An 18972-nucleotide genomic window follows, 5' to 3' on the forward strand; every position below is an offset into this window, starting at 1 on the left:
CAGGGACGGGAGCAGCACTCACCCTGTGGCCGCCGCCATGTTCGCCCAGCAGCAGCGTCACGTAAAGCGAGGCACACGCTGAGCCGGGCTGAGTCCCACTGCGGGGCCGGGGCGGGGCCGACGCCCTTGCCCCGCCCCCTCCGGCGTCCGGCGCCGCGAGACCCGAAGGAGCGGAGCCCTGGAAGCGGGGTGGGGAGGATCCATCTAACTCGCAGGCGAGGGGCGGGGCCGGGGTGAGGGGCAGAGGCCTTTCCAGAGTAAGGGAGTGTCCCCAGGCAGTGGATACCTCGTCTCAGCCCCACCCCCGGGGGAGGAAATCCCGGGAGAAAGCGCCTTTGACCCGATCTAGGGGCGGGGCAGAGGTGACCCTAGTAGCTGAAGAAGGGAAATGTCTTGAGCAAAAGCCAGGGCTGTTGGAGTAACCAAAAAGTTCAGTGTCCAAGAGAGGGGGTGTGGGAGTGAGAGGTAAGACCTCAGAGGTAAGCAAGGGTCAGATCCTGCAGGGCTTCCGGTATGCGGCTGGGAAGTTAGGTCTGGTAGGACCTTTACAAGCTCCCTCAACTGCAGGATGGAGGAAGACCCGGAGGCAGGGGGGCCAGTGAGGAGAGCTGGGGAGAAGGGCACAGATGGAGGGCACAGTTCAGGAGGGAGAATCTACCAGAAAGTATTCCCTTTTGCTCTGCTGGGCACTGCTGTTGGGTGCAGGGTCCTGCAAAGAGTTGGAGGAAGGGGTATCAGGGAGGGAGATTGGGAAGCAGATGTTCCAGGGGAGCAACCTAAGCTGCAGGTGTTTTAGAATAATAGTAATACGGACACTGGCAACAGGTACAGAGCACTTACTGTGACCCTGTCCTTTGCAAATGTTAGCTCATCGAATCCTCACAACAGCTCTATGCGGTAGGCTCTGCCCTTAAGGCCATTTTACAGATGGGGAAACTGAGGCCTAGAGAAGTAGGTAACTCACCTGAGCTCACACAGGAGCCAAGTTTATGCAGTCACACCCCTGAGTAGTTACCCATGCTGGCTCTGTAAAGGAAAGGAGTCCAGGGCTGGCGGTGGGGGCGCCCGTGGGATCCTGGGCCACATGAAGGTGTGCAGATGTGTGAGGACAGGAGGTAGGGCCCAGCACATGCTCATGGGGATCCTGACCCCAGTCCCCAGCTATCTCAAAGCTGGAGGTAATTTCTGGTTGAAGGGCTTGGGTTTGGGGATACCTCTTGTTTCTTTGTCAAAGACAAGGATGTGGGTCACCATGGCCAGGCTGGGGGACACCAGAGGTGATGAGATGGAGAAACAGCTGCGATGTATTCCCACAACCCTGGGAAGAGAGCCAACCCCTTAAACAGGGGGAGGAACCAAGCCAGACCATAAGCAGAGTGGGCGACCCAGCATGGCCACTTTGAATCCCAGAACCATCCCTGGTTTCCTCATCTGTCCAGTGAGATCTAATGGTAGCACCTCATGGAGCTGATGTAGGGTGTCATGAGCAAACATCCCGGCACCTTTAGCCAGGGGCACAGCCAAAAGAGGTCAAGGCACGAGGAGGAAGGTGGCATCTCCAAACAGCCCTTTGCCCCTCCCTGACCCAGTTAAGGTAAGAAGAGTTGATGGAAGAGGGGGTCCTCATCCTTGCTCCCCCTTCCCACTACACATATAGCAGCTCTCAGGGGTCTCTGTCTTTCAGGTAGGACTCCCCCAGAGAGGGTCATCAGGCCCCTTGCCAGTTTCCAGGGAGGAGAACAGAGGTACAAGGCTCTACACTTTACCACCTGGCCCTGGGCCCCCAAGAACATGGCTCCCCCACTAAGCAGTTGTTCTACCTTCAGCTAAAGAAACTCGATTCCCTAAAAAAGAGACACTTAAAAAATAACGAAGGGTGAGCAGAATGAGCTTTTCATGTTCCTTTGCGGAAAGAAAACCTGCCCCTGAGCTAATTAGAGCCCCTCCACCATTTCTTTTGACATAAACTATGTCAAAATTAAGCCAACTGCCAGTTCAGAGTGTTTATTAATATGAAAAATAAGTAATTATCCTAAACATCCACAAAAGAGGGAGGGCACCTACCAACTCAGTGGCGCTCCCTGGTGTGTGAGCAGTAATAGGGAGGCCCTGTCCTTGACTCCCGTGCACCCAGGCCCATCTGGACCGAGGGCCTGCCCTGCTGGTGTTATGGGAGCCTGGCACAGAGGGCTGCCCGCCACCACTCACCCCTCCCCATCAGAGGCTCTGGCAGGGCCGGGCCCCACCCCCACCCTTCCTCATCAGAAGCTGGGGCTCCCAGAGAAGCAGCCCTGGGAGTGGGAGAAGATTGCGTAGTTACTCATGCAGGGCAGATCTGGACACTGTTGGGAGCCAGGAGGCAATTGGAGAAAGATTGATTTTAGAGAGTTAGAGCAGGAGTGTGTAAATCATCGAGGGAGAGCACCAGGCAGCACGCTCAGGCCTTAAGCGATGTCACCTTCGAGGTCACGGGCCTTTGGCTGAAACAGTCTGCCATCATCGTGACCTAGAAGGGGAGGTGTTTGTGCTCAGCCAGCCCAGCAGCCAGAGCATCGTAACTCTCCCAAAGTGCCCTGCCCCAGCCAGATGCCCACAAGAAACTTGGTTCCGGGAAGGCTCCTCCTTGGAGCTCCTGTGGCTCCTTTTGTCCCTGAGACACTGTGTCCTGCCACGTTCCTCCACTCTGCCCACCCCCGCAACCTAACTATATGTTCTTGCAGCCCCATGGGCACTGCTGACAGTGGGCTGCCTGAGATGGCAGCCCCAGAAGTGGCCACCAGCCAGACTGACGCAAGGGCCACCCTTGGGGCCTCATAGGGGTGTCCCCTGGAAAAGTCGTGACATGGGCCTCATCCATCTTCAGCCACAGACTGAGGACACTGGTCTCAGGAAGGCTCCGTGGGACCACACTGGAGGTGGCCTAGACATTGGCTCTGCCCTTGGGTACCAAGCTGTCACCCTTGGTGCCACTCTGAGACTGACGTTGTGGGGAGTCAGGGCCCAGACCCTGTGCTGGAGGTCCTGGGGCAGAGGAGGAAGAAGAGCCCACCCTCAGGGGGAACAGGGGTACGGGCTGCTGTTTTGTCCCGTGATCAGTGGGGACTTACTGATTCTAGGCAGGAAAGCAGTGGGGGCCGAGCCCACATCTGGGGCTGAAGCTCCGGAGGGTCAGAGCACAGAACTGGAAAGAGCCAGCAAGAGATTCTGCACCTGCCCCATGGGAACACCAGCCTCAGGGTGTGCAGCGTGTGACATGGGGTGTCATTTGGGGTTTTTGTGATTGTCTTGCTTTTGCTGAGTACAGGAGACTAGGCTCAGGAAGCCAGCACCAAACGACTGAACAGAAGGAATAGAGGGGGCTGGGAATGTGTGGATGTGAGAAGGGGTGGGAGTGGCACATTCCTACCCCACCTCTCCTGGAGTGGGGGGAAGGAAGGAGCGTGATGGAAAGGGGAAAGCCCAGGAGGCCGCCTCTCCATCACGGCTCTGGCAGGTCCCAGCCTTCAGCTCTGCAATGTCAGCAGGGAGAGCCACAGCTCTCCCATTCCTGAGGCCAGTGTGGCCACCCCTCTCCATCGCTCCCCTACAGGAACCCCCCACGAGCCCCCCCCCTCACTCCTCCTGCCCTTCTTCCCCTTCCTGCGGAAAAGAGGCGGCGGCTAAGGCGCCCTCCCTCACAAGGCCTTCAGCATCTCAGATGAAGTGGTCCCTGCTGAGTGCTTTACCAGGGTCTACGAGGCAATTCAAGATGAGAAATGGCATGGTGGCTTCGGGAAGGCAAATCATTCCAACAGCACCTGAAAAACATCAACGGAAACAAGCTCTTTGTGTGTGTGTGAAAATGGGGGATATATTGTTTTTCACTGTTTGGAAGACTGTTTTCTCATCTTGAAATCACAAGCTGTTTTCTTCCAGAGAGACTTATAAATACATCCAATTATCGACATTCAATATAGGAAATAAAGTTCTGAAATGGTTGTCTTCCGCACATGCGGAGAGGGCTGGCCAGGTTGCGCAGGTGATAATGACTTTTATTTCTTGCGAGTTGTATCCGTGCAGAGTGGCTGGTCCCTCCACCTTTTATTGCTTTCACCTTTATTACATTTCCCATGTTGTGCTGGGCTATTCATTGATGTAACTTTATTACCACTTTCAAGATCTTGATCAAAATGAATGAGAGTCCTAATTTCAAGAGTATGAGTGCCAAGTCCCAGAGCAGGGGGATTTGGTCGTGTGGCTTGTGTCCTGGGAGCATCTGAAATCTCCCTGGCGGCGGGGGGGGGATGATTCTCCCTCGGCCCAGCTCCAAGTTCTGAACTTCGGCCCTTCCTGCTGACATTCATAACTGCCCCTCTCCCGGGTTCCAGTCAGGGTGGCATTTGAGGGACATTTTTGGCCCTTCATGAAATCACCCACAGACTGTGTCCCCAGCGGCCATGTAACCTATGCATGTCACCGGTAACACTCCGGTCACCTGTGACTCTGCTTCTCTTGACCTCACACCTGTCAACCCTTCCTCCCTCAGTACTTTGTCCCTCTCCTGCCTCTCCCTTCCTAAGGGCCTTTGCCACCACTCCTCCATGTGACTGCCAAGGCTCCCCAGCTGCCTGCCTGCCTTCAGTCACTCCCTATTCAAAGTCCCCGTGCTCATCAGGATTCTTCGCAGCAAACAGCCCCTGAGTCTATCACAAGCAGAAGAGAGATGTGTTGGAAGGATATCAGGCAGCACATGTGAAGGAGAGGCAGGCTCAGAAAACAGGAGCTAGGTGAGTGGGTGGCCCAAAGCACAACCAGGCCACACCACACAATGCCGCCCAGAACACTTGCCACCACCTCTGCCCTTGGGCATAATCTTGGACACAGCATCCTGGCTTCACCCCCCCACCACCACCAATGGCCAAAGCCCTTGGCAGGCAGTGCAGCCCATTGCAAAGCCCAAACCTCATGCCCACACTCTGGCTATCTTGCCCCTTTCCACTTTGGGGCATGGACAGGAGGGGAGGGGTGGCTACCTGGCATCTCACCGAGTCCCATTCTTCAAACAGGTGGGGGTTCAGACACTGGTACATATATACAAAGCCCCATGACACACAGTGATGGATCAGCTTGGGGTACCAGCAACTCCTCCCACCCCAAATAAAACCATGAAAAGTGCAACTTGGACAAACTAGTCCTGAATATTGTGAGCAAAAATCTAGAATGCAATTATTTCCATTTCAGCACAAGTATGAGTTTCTTGCTTCGTGGTTTTTATTTTCAGTTTACATGGGAAGGTATATAATTTTCATTCCCTTGGCTCTAAAGATCTTGCCTGGCCCTGCCTGTGTATCACTGACAAATAAATATTCCCTAAGCACAAAGTGGCCCCTTAGAAATCACATCATGGGGAAAGAAGTGCCTGGGTTTCAAAGTCAGAAGCCTAGGGGTGCCTGGGTGGCTCAGTCGGTTAAGCATCAGCTTTCGGCTCAGGTCATGATCTCAGGGTCCTGGGATCGAGCCCCGCATTGGGATCCCTGCTCAGCGGGGAGTCTGCTTCTCCCTCTGCTCCTCCCCCTGCTTGTGTGCGCTCTCTCTCTCAAATAAATAAAAAAAATATTTTTTAAAAAAGTCAGAAGCCCGGTCCTCTGACTTCTCCGATCCTCACTTTACCCATTTGAAGAGGCAGACAAGATGCCTTTCTTTGCCTCCCTGTGGGGCAGTTCCAAGGGTGAAATGAGGTCTTGGGAGACAGTGTATACAAATGTGGCAGTAGTCTCTTTTGTTATTATGAGATTCTTATTAGAGAACATTTACACAGTGGTTAAGAATGTGATGTAGGAAACTATATCCCATTCCTGGTTTTACTATTTGCTCACTGTGTGGCACTGGGAAAGTTACTCAACCTCTCTGAGCCTCAGCTTCCTTGTTGGTGAAGTGGGGGTGATGGGTCTGAATTTGGAGGATTGTTGTGGAGATGAGATAGGGTGGTCCTATGAGACACAACCCAACCCCTGGCTCATGATGGCCACCATCTTTATGTCAATGGTCAAACGAGAAGTAGGGGCATCAGAAAAGGACCAGGCCCCTTATCGCATGCCCTGTGCAGTCACTCTCAGCCCTGTCCACCTACAGAGCAATTTTGACACAAAGAAGTGAGTCCATAACCCCAAGGCCAGGTGGCCAGTGCCCACTCCCTTCAAGAAGACTGGCTGGGTCCTGGGCCTGCCTGACCACCTTGAACCATCCCTGGGCTCCCTGCATGTGGCCTGGCAGTCCAGCCAAACGCAGGGATGTGAAAGAGCATCTTGCAGGGAAACTGAGTGAGTGGGGAAAACTGCAGGGAGGGTGTTCCTGGCCGCCCCCGGGGCCTCTGGCCCCGCCTGGAGCTTTAGTCTTCAGGGCTCTGCACGTAGGCATGGATTTGCATGTAGAGAAGAGGGTCGGCCGGGAGGTTTGTGAGAGGGGCTAAGGACATATAATAGATTGCAAGATTGCCCTCAAATTCTTCTGGCTGCGTCCACGCTCTTGCTTAGTGATGCTGTAGCCCCTCCCACCTAGAGGTGGCGTCAATTTCTCCAGCCCTTGAATCCGGGTTGGCCACGCAACTTACCTTGGATAATTAGACATTAGCAAAGGCAGAGGCCTTGGAAGATGCTCACCCACTGGGGCTTACCCTCTCACCACTCTTGGAAGCCCTGTCACCATGTGCAGATGCCCTAGCTAGTCTGCTAGAGGGTAAGATGTCTGTTGGACAGCCTGCCAACCAGCAGACATATAATATAGGCTAGGTTGGCCCAGATGATCAGCGTCTACCCAACCTGATAGCTGAATGCAGACTCATGACTGAGTCCAGCAGAGACCAGCCGAGCCGACCCCCAGAATCCTGAGCTGTGTAAATGATTGCTTGGAACCATTACATTGAGTGACTTGTTCTACCAGTTTATCAGAACCAACACAGGGCAGAGGGAAGAGAGCCCGGGGCTCCGCCCCAGAGCTGATGCTGGGGGCAGACGCTGTAGGGGCTGTTGGCCCTAGGAACTCTGGGAGCTGCAGGGTTTGAGCAACACTGTTGTGGGGCCCTGTGGGGGAAGTGTGACCTTCACCTCACCCTTGCCTGGAGCACAGCCCAGCTTCAGCTTGGAGAAGGTCACAGGGACATGGATTCTGTCCCAGCACCACGTGGTTGCGCTACCTTGGGGACTGCCCCACAGCTGCATGGCTACGTGAGGCTGGGCAACGGTACAGCTTGGAGAAGGTCGCAGGGACGTGGTCCATCAGTGAGGCTTCCTGGGCAGCAGACTTGAAGCACAGGAAGTGGGAGGACTCCGTGAGCCCCTTAAGAATCCTTCTGAGACCCCCGGGGATACCTGGAAGAGATTTTCAAGGAGACTGGAGGGCCCACGTCATAGAGATGGGGCTAGAGCCAATTAAATGGAAATGATTATGTCGATGGAACAATGCATGCACCAAAAGCCAGTGACCCTCTAGCCTGGGGACTTGGCTCACACTGTCACACCCCAATGCAAGGCTGGCGTGGGGGGCACCCGACACGGGCTTGGACCCAGGTGGCCTGGATGGGTAACTGAGAAGTGACAGTCAGCAGGGAGTTCACCTCTCCGTCAGCCTTGCTCATCGAAGACGAGGGTCCTGCTGCTGAGACACCTGCCCAAGTCCAAGGTTGGGACTGTCCAAGCTGAGCGCCCTCCTTCACTTCCGAGCGCTGGCCATTATATTCTGAGCATCTTTTACAGAGATTAATAGAGATCCCAGAAGTTGCCACTGCCGTGCTCAGTCCAGATGGTAACACGGTCTCGGCCTCAGACGTCAGGTTCACCAGCAGGGTGATGAGCTGGCTGGGGCCTCTCTCCCCTCCCCATCTTTTCTTTGTCTTTTATTTTTTTTAAGATTATATTTATTTATTTGACAGAGAGAAAGAGCACACCACACACAAGCAGGGGGGGCGGCAGGCAGAGGGAGAGGGAGAAGTCGACGTCCCCCCTGAGCAGAGAGCCCAACGCGGGGCTCGATCCCAGGACCCTGGGATCATGACCCTAGCCAAAGGCAGAGGCCTAACAACTGAGCCACCCAGGTGCCCCTCTCCCCATCTTTTCTGAACAGTCTTTGGGAAAGTCACAGTTTTATTTCCCAATCTCAGAGATCAATATTGAGGGCTTGAGGGAGAATTTACTGGAAATCAGCTCACCGTGAAAACAGACCACGAATTCGCCTGCAGGACCAGCTGTCTGCCCTCTGAGCACCGGGAGTCTCTGGGCCCCTCCCCACCCCACCCCCACATCCCCCCAACCCCCACCCCCAGCCTCAGCACCAGCGCCTGCTGGGAGTGGGAGTGGCAGCTAGGCCTTACTTCACAGGGCTCTGGGAGGAGAAGGGACCGAACGTTGCCACAGGGCACCACGTCTGCCTGAGGGAGAAGGTGGTCAACACTGAGGGGAGGAGAGCTCCTGGAACCTTCGTGGTCGTTCCCTGAGTTCCAGTCTACAGAACCGGCTGCCCAGAAAGCCAGTTTTAGCTTGGGACTGGCACCAAGGGCGGGCTCTGTCGCTTCTGTCATGAAGGGACACTTGCTATGTGAAGACCAGGGGCCCTTTCTGTGGGGTCCAGGTCCTCCAGGGAAGGTCCACCCAGCTTGCATAAGCTCCAAGCTCCTCCGGTGTGGTTTGGGGGGGGGAGGGCATTGCAGAGAGGAGGTAACATGCAGGCCACCCCTCAGAGATCCTGACTTAGTGGGCTGAGGTGGGGCCCTGTCAGCTGCCCCTCCAGGGATGAGGTGCAGACACTGGCCATCAGTCCTGCACTCATCACCCTCCAGCATCCACATGCTCATTCCCTTCCTCCCCCGCAGTGAGGCTCTCTCATCTTCCCTCCTGCCCATGAGGCCCCCTCCCACCCGTCCCACGGCCTAATCCAGAGAGCTCGCTGGCCTGGTCAGGGCAGCTGTGGTATCCACGGGGCCCCAGCCTCCTGGCCAGAGAGCCCGCTAGCCCCTCCGTCCCACTCTAAAACTGACACAGAGTAGAGCTTGCCAAGACAAACGTTATAAGGCCCCTGGGGAAATAAATTGGAGCGGCTACTTTGGAGAGCACTTTAGAAATATCTATTAAAACCAAAAAAATTAAAACAGCCTTCTGATCCGTAATTGCAATGCTCATGATCTACCCTGAGGCTCCCCCTCTGTGTGAGCACAAGGAGATATAAACCTTGATATAAAGCGCTCTCATTGCAGGATTACTTGTGATAGTGAAAAATGGAAAGCAGTCCATGAGTTCATAACTCTCATCTGCTTGCGTGCTGTGAGAGCAGTTAGGAGGAATGTCCTAGATCTACAGGTATCCACGAGGAGAAGTCCTAACAGCACTTTGTTGAGTGAAAAGTCGGAAGCACGGTGCACACCGTGTTATGTCATTAATGTTTACAAACCCATGAAACAATAGACTGTTCTATGAATTCTCTGTGGACACATGTTTTTGTTATAAAAGCACTTACGAGGTCTGGAAGAAGATAAACCAAAGGTTGTCTTCAGGGAGTGGGGGAGGGTGCTGCAGAAGAAATCAAAAAAGAATGGAACTTTATGTAGTGGTGTAATTTCTTAGAAAGGAGGACATAATCAGTCATTTGTGCCATCAAAAATAAATAAAACCACTTTTTTTTTTAAAGATTTTATTTATTTTTTAGAGAGCGAGCGAAAGAGAAACAGCATGAGAGGGGAGAGGGTCAGAGGGAGAAGCAGGCTCCCCGCTGAGCCGGGAGCCCGATGTGGGACTCGATCCCAGGACCCTGGGATCATGACCCGAGCCGAAGGCAGACGCTTAACCATCTGAGCCACCCAGGTGCCCTAAAACCACTTTTAAAAAGAAAATCTCTTGGGACACCTGGGTGGCTCAGTTGGTTAAGCGGCTGCCTTCGGCTCGGGTCCTGATCCCAGGGTCCTGGGATTGAGTCCCGCATCGGCCTCCTTGCTCAGCAGGGAGCCTGCTTCTCCCTCTGCCTGCCTCTCCCCCTACTTGTGTTCTGTCTCTCTCTCTGACAAATAAATAAATAAAATCTTTAAAAAAAAAAAAAAGAAAGAAAAGAAAATCTCTTATCTCGGGAAGGTGCCGTAGCCTGTGTGTGTGTGTGTGCGGGGGAATCCCTTGCAAACTGGGGAGCTTGTTTTAATCTAGAATCTGTTGGAGCCTCCCAGCTGTCCCCTGCACCCCCTACTCTGGCCCGTCCCCACGACGGTGCTCTCCCTACTTCCGGCTCCGGAGTCCCAGTCAGACCTGGTCAGGGAAGGGAGGTTGGTTGGTTTGTGTTTTGAAGGAAAAGGCCTGGTTCTTACTTACAAGGGTCATGGGCAGAGCATTCCAGGCCAGTGCCAAGAGAATAGATGTGATGCAGGCCAGCTGGGTCTGAGAACCCAGGGGAGGGTCCCACAGGACCAGCCAAGAGCGTCCTCGGCCTCACGCAGGATAGAAATCAAACTCGAGCCAGAGAAAGTGAAAACAGAGTTTACCGAATAGTGTGACGGGTAGAGAAGAGCAGGGGAGTGTCTGGGAGACAGGAAAGGACAGGACAGGACAGGAAAGGAAAGGAAAGGAAAAAGGAAAGGAGAGGAGACTGAGTCTCATCCTTGTTTGGGGCTGGGGGTTTATATTAGAAAAAGGTCTAGGGTGGGGGCACCTGGGTGGCTCAGTCAGTTGAGCATCTGACTCTTGGTCTTGGCTCAGGGCACGATCTCAGGGTCAAGAGATCGAGCCCCGCATCCTGCCCCGCGATCGGTGAGGATTCTGCTTGAGTTTCTCTCTCCCTCTCCCTGCGCGTGTGTGTGCACTCTCACTCACTCTCTCTTTCTCTCTAAAATAAATAAATAAAATCTTTAAGAATAGAATAAAATAAAACAAATAAAAGACGGTCTAGGGTACCTGTTCCTCCAGGGTCGGGTCCCATCAAAGGCGAGTGTCATGCGAACAGTAGGAGTTATTCCATAAAGTACCAAAAGCAGGGGTATTGAGGCCAGCGTCAGCTGAGGTTTATTTGAAGCTGACGTCCTAGAACACGTTCAGGATCTGGCTCTTCTTAGGTGTTCTCAGGTGTTTGGGGCCGAGGACAAAACTGAGAATGATTAACTCCCTTCCTTTCCCCCCTGAAGTGGGATCGGAGTTTCTTTGGCTTATTCAGAGGCACAACACGGACCACGAGTAAATGGGGCCGAACAGAGAAACTGCAGAGACGGAGCCTTTCTAAAATTGAAAGCTTCAGCTTCACTATTTCAGTTGGGTAGTTGGGGCTGTTGGGTGGGGGGACTATGCTGGCTCATGGGAGCCCAGACCCCACGTGGCCAACCCCACCTTGCCACCCCTGCCCCCCACTGTGACTTCCCACCCCCCTTGCCAAACTCTGCCGCCTCCCTACTGACCACCATCTCCCAGCCTCCACCTCTGCTAGGAACCTCACCACCACTGCCCCCTGACCCTTGACCCCCACCTCCACCACACCAACAACTACCTGATCCTCAGTCCCCCAACTCCTGCTCCCCATCCTCTCTCTCCTTACCCCGACTCTTGCCCCTCAACCCAGGGCCTGCTAGCTCCTTCCAAAGAAAGAATCCTCCTGCCCTTGTGCTTACAGCCCTTGAGGGAAATGGGGAGCCAATCTGTTGGTGGACTGGCTGCCAGTGAAACAGACATGGGGTTTTAGGCATTTACTCATCAAGGAACAGACTCTCCCTCCTCCCCCTCCCCAGGATTTGCAAGAGGAGCTCAGCCCCCTCCTCCCTTCTGATTTCCAGCTTCCTCTCTGGTTTCCATGGATTCCGAGATTGCTCCCAGCACCTGAGCCCAGAGAGAGGGTGAGGGGAGTGAGGGAGTGGGGGCTGGGGGAGGGCAGGGCAAGCTGCTCTTCGGCAGTCCCCCTCAGGCCCACCTGCCTGCCCACCCCTCCCAGAGACCCCAGAGGGGCACCTGGGCTCCCAGGGGAACTGATGTGTCTCATCCTCCTTCTGGAAAGCCCAGGGGACTCCAGGAAGCCTGCTCTACCCTGAACGACTTCAATGCCAGCTCACCGAGGGGGCTGCCACCCCAACCAGAAAATACTAACTGTGGCCACAGCAAGAGGGGACAGTGTCCAAACTGGGCCCAGGGGGCTCAGCCAAGAGCCCACTGGGCTCCATGTTTCTGGGGCTCTAAGTGCTAGCTGCAGAATCTGGACCACCGGAGAGAAGGTAGGAAAGATCTACGATGGGTAGGCACTGACCATCGTCCACTTGGGGGTATCCATCCTGCCCAGTTTAGCCCCTTCCGTTCTGCCAGGGCCCATGGGGGCACTGTCACCGTGGCTGCCCAGCACCCCAACACCCTTTCTCTCTTGAGGGTTGCTAGGTATGCAGGCCCCAAGCATGGCCAGGCCAGGGCGCTGCCCGGGGTCCAGCTTAGCCAGAAAGCTTCAGCGGGCTGCAGGAGCACCACAGAGCCAGGGCGGACAGCTGAGCGGGCTTAGACTGTAAGTCCAGTACCGGCGGGACTGCCAGGCAGAGGCTGTACCCCTGGATCCTTCCCCCAGCCTGGTCTCAGCAAGTTCGGAGAGCTGCCTCCCACTCGTCCAGTGAGGTCCTTTCCATGTTCCTTGGCTCCAGTCCACTTTTTTTTTTTTTAAAGATTTTATTTATTTATTTGACAGAGAGAGCGTGCGAGAGAGGGAACACAAGCAGGGGGAGTGGGAGAAGGAGAAGCAGGCTTCCTGCAGAGCAGGGAGCCCGATGCGGGGCTTGATCCCAGGACGCTGGGATCGTGACCTGAGCCGAAGGCAGACGCTTAACGACTGAGCCACCCAGGCGCCCAAGCTCCAGTCCACTTTTGAGAGCCTGCCTGACACGTTTGCTAGTGGGTGGGTGGTCTTCACTGGGCAGTTAGATTCTTGGGAATCTGTTGTGATCTCAGGGACCACCCACTATGCGGGGCCTCCTGGTGCTCTGCCTCAGCTTCCAGTAGAATCCCGTAGAGTCTTTAAAAGCTAGTGCCTAGCTTCTCCCCGCCCCCCCCCACGCCCCCCAGATCAGCTGAATCAGAATTCCCAGGAATGGAGACAGGACCCTGGGATTTTCGCAAGCTCCCTGGTTGATGCCAACTGAAAGTCAAGACTGAGAGAGAGCTTTCAGACAGAGTCCTCCCCAAATCCGTTGGTGGGGACTGCGGGGTAAGGGTCCCACATGAGGGATGGCAGGGGTGGTAACCGGGCAGGATGCCCTCTCTTCTGACCAACTTCACGACCAGCTCCCCACTGGGTCCACATCCGTCCACTCTGCTCCTGCCTCCTGAAGGCTGCCCACGGGCCCTGCCTCCTCACCCTCCTTGTCCCTTTCCCCCTGACCCCAAATCCTGGCTCCATCTTCACATTCAGCCTGGAAGAGCCATGAAACTGGAAAAGGAAGCCATCTCTCTGCAACCTTAAAACACACAGCTCACCTCTGATGCGGCCCACCCCACTCCCGGGTGCGCCTTACCCCAGGGGGGGAAATGTCCAGCCGCAGACACGGGCCAACCTGCTCACGGCTGCCCTGCTCAGGACAGCCACAGCTACCCACGTGCCTGTCAACAACAGACTGGTTAAATAAAGTCATGTTCTCATACGGTGGAATCCATGCCAAGGAGAGGAAGAATCTCAGAAGCACAGTGAGGAGTGGGATCAGTCAGACACAGAAGAGCATATGCTGGATGATTCCATGCCTGCCTTACACTCCGAAGAACTGAGCAGTTGCAACAGAGACCACAGGGCCCACAAGCCCCAGATATTTAGTACGTGGCCCTTTACAGGAAAATTTGCCAACTCCTCACCTATACGGTAGGGGGAATGGAAAGGGACAGGGAAGAAGCAAGACTTCTCAACGAGCACCCTCTTTTAGATCACTTTGGTTGTTGGAACTTATGAATGGATGTATGGTCTGTTTATTTAAAAAAATAGAATACAAACAAAATCCATGGGGAAAAAAATGAAAAAGGGCACCCAAAACCTCATCGAAACTGTGGGAAGTCAGAATAATGGCCACCCGTGGCTGGTAGGGCCTGGGAGGGAGCACAGGAGAAACCCTGGGCCCAACGATGTTGGGTTTAGCTCATCTGGGTGGTCCCATGGGTGTCTTCAGTTCGAGAACGCATGGGGAGTTGCGCACTCAGGATGTATGCACTTCTCAGGATGCGTGCTAAACTTGAGTGAGAGGTGGAGATAACTGGTGGGGCTGCCCTCCAGGAAGAGGACGAGGAAGATGAGGGAAACGTTTGCAGTTCTTACTAAAGCAGGGAAGGAGAAGAAACCTAAACTGCCAGGTTCGTTTTCAAGTCAGCTGAGTATTTGCATCCTGCTGGGGATCTGTCCCTCTGGGCCTCCTGAGCCACCTTGTACCCCAACACCTAGGTGCTGATAGGTGCGGACACGAGGCCAGACCAGACCAGCCCAGGCTCCTCGTCCCCGGCCCCCCCCTTCCCAGACCTGTTTGGTGCCTTTCCACCTTGTCCTACTTGGCCTCTTGGCAACATAGGGTCCTGGGGACCCCTCCCTCCTTCTTGAAACTCTTCCTTGCTTTGTCTGCCACCTGCCCTCCCTCGGTGGAGATTCAGCACCCCCTCACATCTTGGGCCCCCCCTGGGCTCTGCTGAGGACCTCACCTCCTCTAACTGATGTGATGCCCTGCCCCGCACGCTGATAACACAGCAGCTTTCTCTCCAGGCTAGATTCTTCCCTTGGTTCCATTTCCTTCGCCCAAAGCAATCATGAGGCCTCTCAGGAATCCTTGGGCAAGACCAATAGCCTCAAGCAGCCACTCCTTGACCTCCATGTTGTTCCCCATCTCAGTGACCCTGCGGCCAGCTGTCCCCACAGAAATCTGGTGTCCCCTCACCTTCATGGGTACATCCCATCCGCCATCAAACGCTGCTAGCTCTCCCCCTAAATGTTTCTGGAATTCCTGCCCCTCCCCCACACACTGCCCTGAACCAAGCTCGCTCGCTCTCTCTCTCTCACCATGGTTATCGCTGGAACCTTCCACAAGGCTCTCCCAGCTTCTGCCCAGTGATCCTTTAACTAAAAGAGATCTAATCTTGTCCCTCCCCGGTGGCTCACAGCACTCCGGGGATGCCATGTTACCCTTAGGCGAAAGCAGGGAGGTGTCAGGCAGGGCTATATTTTAGAATCGCCTGGAGAGCTTTTAACAATGTTGTATCCCACCTTACACCAAGCCCCAACTGAGTCGGGCCTCTGGGCATGGGGCCCCAAACATGGGTATACCTCCTCCTGCCTTCCGTGCTCAGCTCCAGCCCCATCTTCCTCTGTGACCCCTCCCCTCCGCCCCCCTTCCTTTTCCTCCTCAACCCACACTCCCCATGAGCCCTGCTGTCTGTCTCCCCCACTAGAACTGCACACCAGGAGGGCACAGCGCATATCTGCCTCGTCTCCTTGACAGAGACTCCCTCTTCGACTAAGCTCAGGCTCCTCTGAGCCCCTTCTCAGCTAGGCCCCAACCCTGGCCCTTAAGGACTGCAGCCTCAGCACGAAGTCATGACACCCCGCCCTAAGAGACTTGAGCCCACTCTAGCATGGTTCCTGACAGCTCTAGGCCCTATCCCTGCGCAGCCCAGCCTCCCTTCGCTTCCTGCCTGGGAAAGCTGAAGGCCGCCCTGGAAACATGCCCTTTGTTCCCACCAATACCGGAGGATAGGGCCCCGGCTCTCAGTTTCTGGGGGAGGATAGGGGCCTGTTTCCATAAGCTCCCATTAGCAACCCCCACCTGCTTTTTGCCGTTTTTCACTTCCCTGACTGCCCCAGCCCTGCTTGCTGGCCCTCCCCACGAACCCCCCACCCCCACCCCAAATGCCCCAAATGCCCCAAGTGCCCGGTCACCTCCACACGAGCAGTGGAGCTCGGTTAAACCCACGGCTCTTTCTCCTACTGCAGTGGCTCCTAAGATCTGTCTTTCTGGCCTTCACCTAGCCTTTGGCTCCACTGCTCTTGTGTATCCTCAGCTCCTGATTCTTGAGAGAAAGGCGGGCAGGACGTGAGCAGGCTGGTTCTGCCTTGCTGATGAGGGTCTGAGGCCCCAGGCGCTGCACTTGACCGAGTCCGCTCAGGAGGGAGTGCCCCCGTCCCTAAGTGGGTGCCCCTGGTGTATTGACTCCTAGGGCTGTTATGACAAATCCCTGCACACTGGCTGGCCCGAAACAATTTATTCTCTTGTGGTTTTGAAGGCCAGAGGCACCAAACGAAGCTGTCTGCAGGGTCAGTTCCTTCCAGAGGCTGAGACAGAGAATTGTTCCAGGCCTCTTCCCTAGCTTCTGGCTACCGGAAGCCCTGGGCCTCTTCGGTTTGAGACTCCAATCTCTGCCTCCATCTTACCAGGCCTTCTCCCCTGGGCTGTGTCCTCTCCCCTTCTGTCCCTTGTAGGGACACTCATCATTGGATTTAGAGCCCATCTAAATCCAGGATGATCTCATCTCAAGACCCTTAACTTAGGAACATTCACAGAGACTCTTACTCCAAATCTGGTCATGTTCTGGGGTTCCAGGTGGACATATACTTTGGAGACCACCATTCCCCTCACTATAGCTAGGGCTCAGTGGGCACCCAGCCCTCTTGCTGGTACTCACACTAACATCACTCTGGGTGATAAGACAGATCTATGGAGGAGAGGGCCAGGCAGGGAAGATCTCAGGAGTATGGAAGAGCCTGAGATAAAGAATCTTAGACTTCCCCACCCATGTTCCGGCAGACACATCCTCTGTCCAATCCTCCCCATGGGTGAGCACTTGGCTCAGAGTCAGGAGACCTGGGTTTGAAGCCTGGCCCTGCCCCTCCACTCACTTGTGATCTCTGGTGATCAGGTCCCCTATCTAGGCAAAGATAAGTCCCCCTGCTCCTTGTAGCCCTAGCTCCAGTACCGTGAGTGTGAACTATGGTACCTCCTGCTCATGTCTCAGAGAGCCTGGCGTCCCCCACACATCCCCATCTATGGAGGGAGAGAAAGGGTGGCTGGGTGTGCCTGGGGACAGGGTATGCCTGAACTGGGCATGCAGTGTGATTTGGGAAGCCACTGAACTTCCCAGATGGTCATGTCCCCGCCGTGGTTTATGCAGATCGCTTCTCCCAGCATCAATTGAGTCCCCTTCAGACAGTGAAGGAGGACACAGGGTGACCAGGCCCAGAGCAGGATGCAGTAAAGCAGATACCATGGGGAGTCCTCTGGTAACAAAGATGGGGACTGTGAGCCTACTCAGCAAGGTTTCCCAGAAAGCCACAAATGGGGTGTGATGTCCACACCGGCACATCAGGGGACTCACCTGCCGAAGAACCCATGGAGCAGGGAGGACCTTGACGGAAACAAGAGATTCATTCCCAGGATACTTGCATAGACCCCAGAGCCATCTCTAGGATGTGCAGAGAGAGCACACACACCTGTCCACTCTCTCCCCAACCCTGAGACATGTGACTTTTCCTGTGTGGGGTGATGTCCCCTCCCCATACTCAGGCCAGGGCTCAGAGTTGGGCCATCCACATTCTCCTGTTGGAAGATTCAAGTCGTGGAGTGTAGCCAGAATCAGGGCCAGCCCTGAATGGAATAATGAACACATCACGTGGGCTTATCAACCAACACCAAAGACTCTGCCATGATGGTCCCCAAATAATATTTTCAACCATGGTTGTATTAGGGTTGTGGGATTATAAGGGATATTCTTCTCTGCTTTCCAAACGTTTGCTAATGTGCTGATATTATCTTCATCATTAAAAAGCTAAACATTGAAAAAATTATCTCCCAAGTTCCTTTTGTCAAGAGTACAGCCAGGATAATTATCATTCCGAAGAGGCTGCTCAGGGGACGATCCACTGGTTCACAGATGGGGACCCGCGAGCCCTGCCCCCCCCCATTGCCCCCATTCCAATTCTGATCACCAGAAGGTTACACAGCGGCGGGGATTTCTGCACTTTCACCCAGAGTCATTCTCACCAACCTGCAACTGAACGCCCTGCCTTCAGTTTCTACTGAGCATCAGTAGACACAAAGCAAATGTGTAGACTGTCTCTGCATTTTCCATAAAACTGCTTTCACAGACACCATCTGCGGAGTTGTCCCCATCTCTTGCAAAGATCCAACTGACAAACTCCTGTTAGAGTCTTGTGGGGGGAGGGGAGGGAAACCTCTCTTGATCAACCCATAAGCCCCTGAAGAGCTCGACCACGTCTGTTATGCTCACATTGTTTTTCACAGTGCCCAGTGCGGTACGGGGCATTGACTAACTGTTCAAGTTATGAGTTAAGAACGAGAGAAAAAAGGAACTTATTGACTTGCACAACTTAGAAGTGCAAAGGTGTGTCTTGCATTAAGTACAGCTGGATGCCGGAGTCCCAATAATAGCATCAGGAGTCTAACTTCCCACCCTTGGCTCTGCTTTCTTGTGTTATTTGCCTTCCTTCTCGGGCAGGCTGATTCCCTGTGACAGCCAAGAAGGCCACGAGATTGTCCAAAGTTACTCCCACATACCAGCTTGTCATCCCATAGAAAGCCACAGCCAGGCTCTTCCTGGGCATCCCTTGGCAGGGGCACTAGGACCGGGCCGTTTGGGTCCATGCGGGACTCCTCTAGTGGGCAGGTTTTGCTGCAGAGCTCCCTGCTAGGTTGGCCGAGATCTTATCACATCTCCACTGGGATCTGAGGCTCTCCCTGCCCAATCACTTCCTCCCCTATTTTCTCCCACAGACATTGCCCCCAAAAAACCTGTTGCACCCCTCATTGCATCTCTGCATCCACTTCCTTTTCTTTCCCTCCCCTGTGGGCTCATGGCATGTGAGCCACATAGGCCCACTTGGGGTATTGTGGCCACATAGGCCCAGCCACCCGAGCAGTCCGGTCTTAGCCCAGCAGCTGCTTGACCCCCAGACCCCTCACGATGTCTCTGAAAACCGAGGAGTGGAGAAGTCATTATGCCCATTTCATGGATAAATACACCGAGGTCG

General features: G+C 54.5%; 1 protein-coding gene across 2 annotated transcripts in view; it reads right to left on the reverse strand.

Annotated features, from left to right (window-relative positions):
- Positions 1–180, reverse strand: part of PEPD (peptidase D) — a 107688-nt gene extending 107508 nt beyond the window's left edge. For both annotated transcript variants that reach the window (XM_081806686.1, XM_081806685.1), the window contains exon 1: positions 23–180. In XM_081806686.1, the coding sequence (XP_081662812.1) occupies positions 23–39 (17 nt within the window). In that variant the 5' untranslated portion in view covers positions 40–180. The remainder of the gene's footprint in view (positions 1–22) is intronic.
- Positions 181–18972: the final 18792 nt, after the last annotated feature.

Source organism: Leptonychotes weddellii, chromosome 16 (assembly GCF_054177405.1).
Source record: "Leptonychotes weddellii isolate Sample4059 chromosome 16, ASM5417740v2, whole genome shotgun sequence".
NCBI classification, from domain to species: Eukaryota; Metazoa; Chordata; class Mammalia; order Carnivora; family Phocidae; genus Leptonychotes; species Leptonychotes weddellii.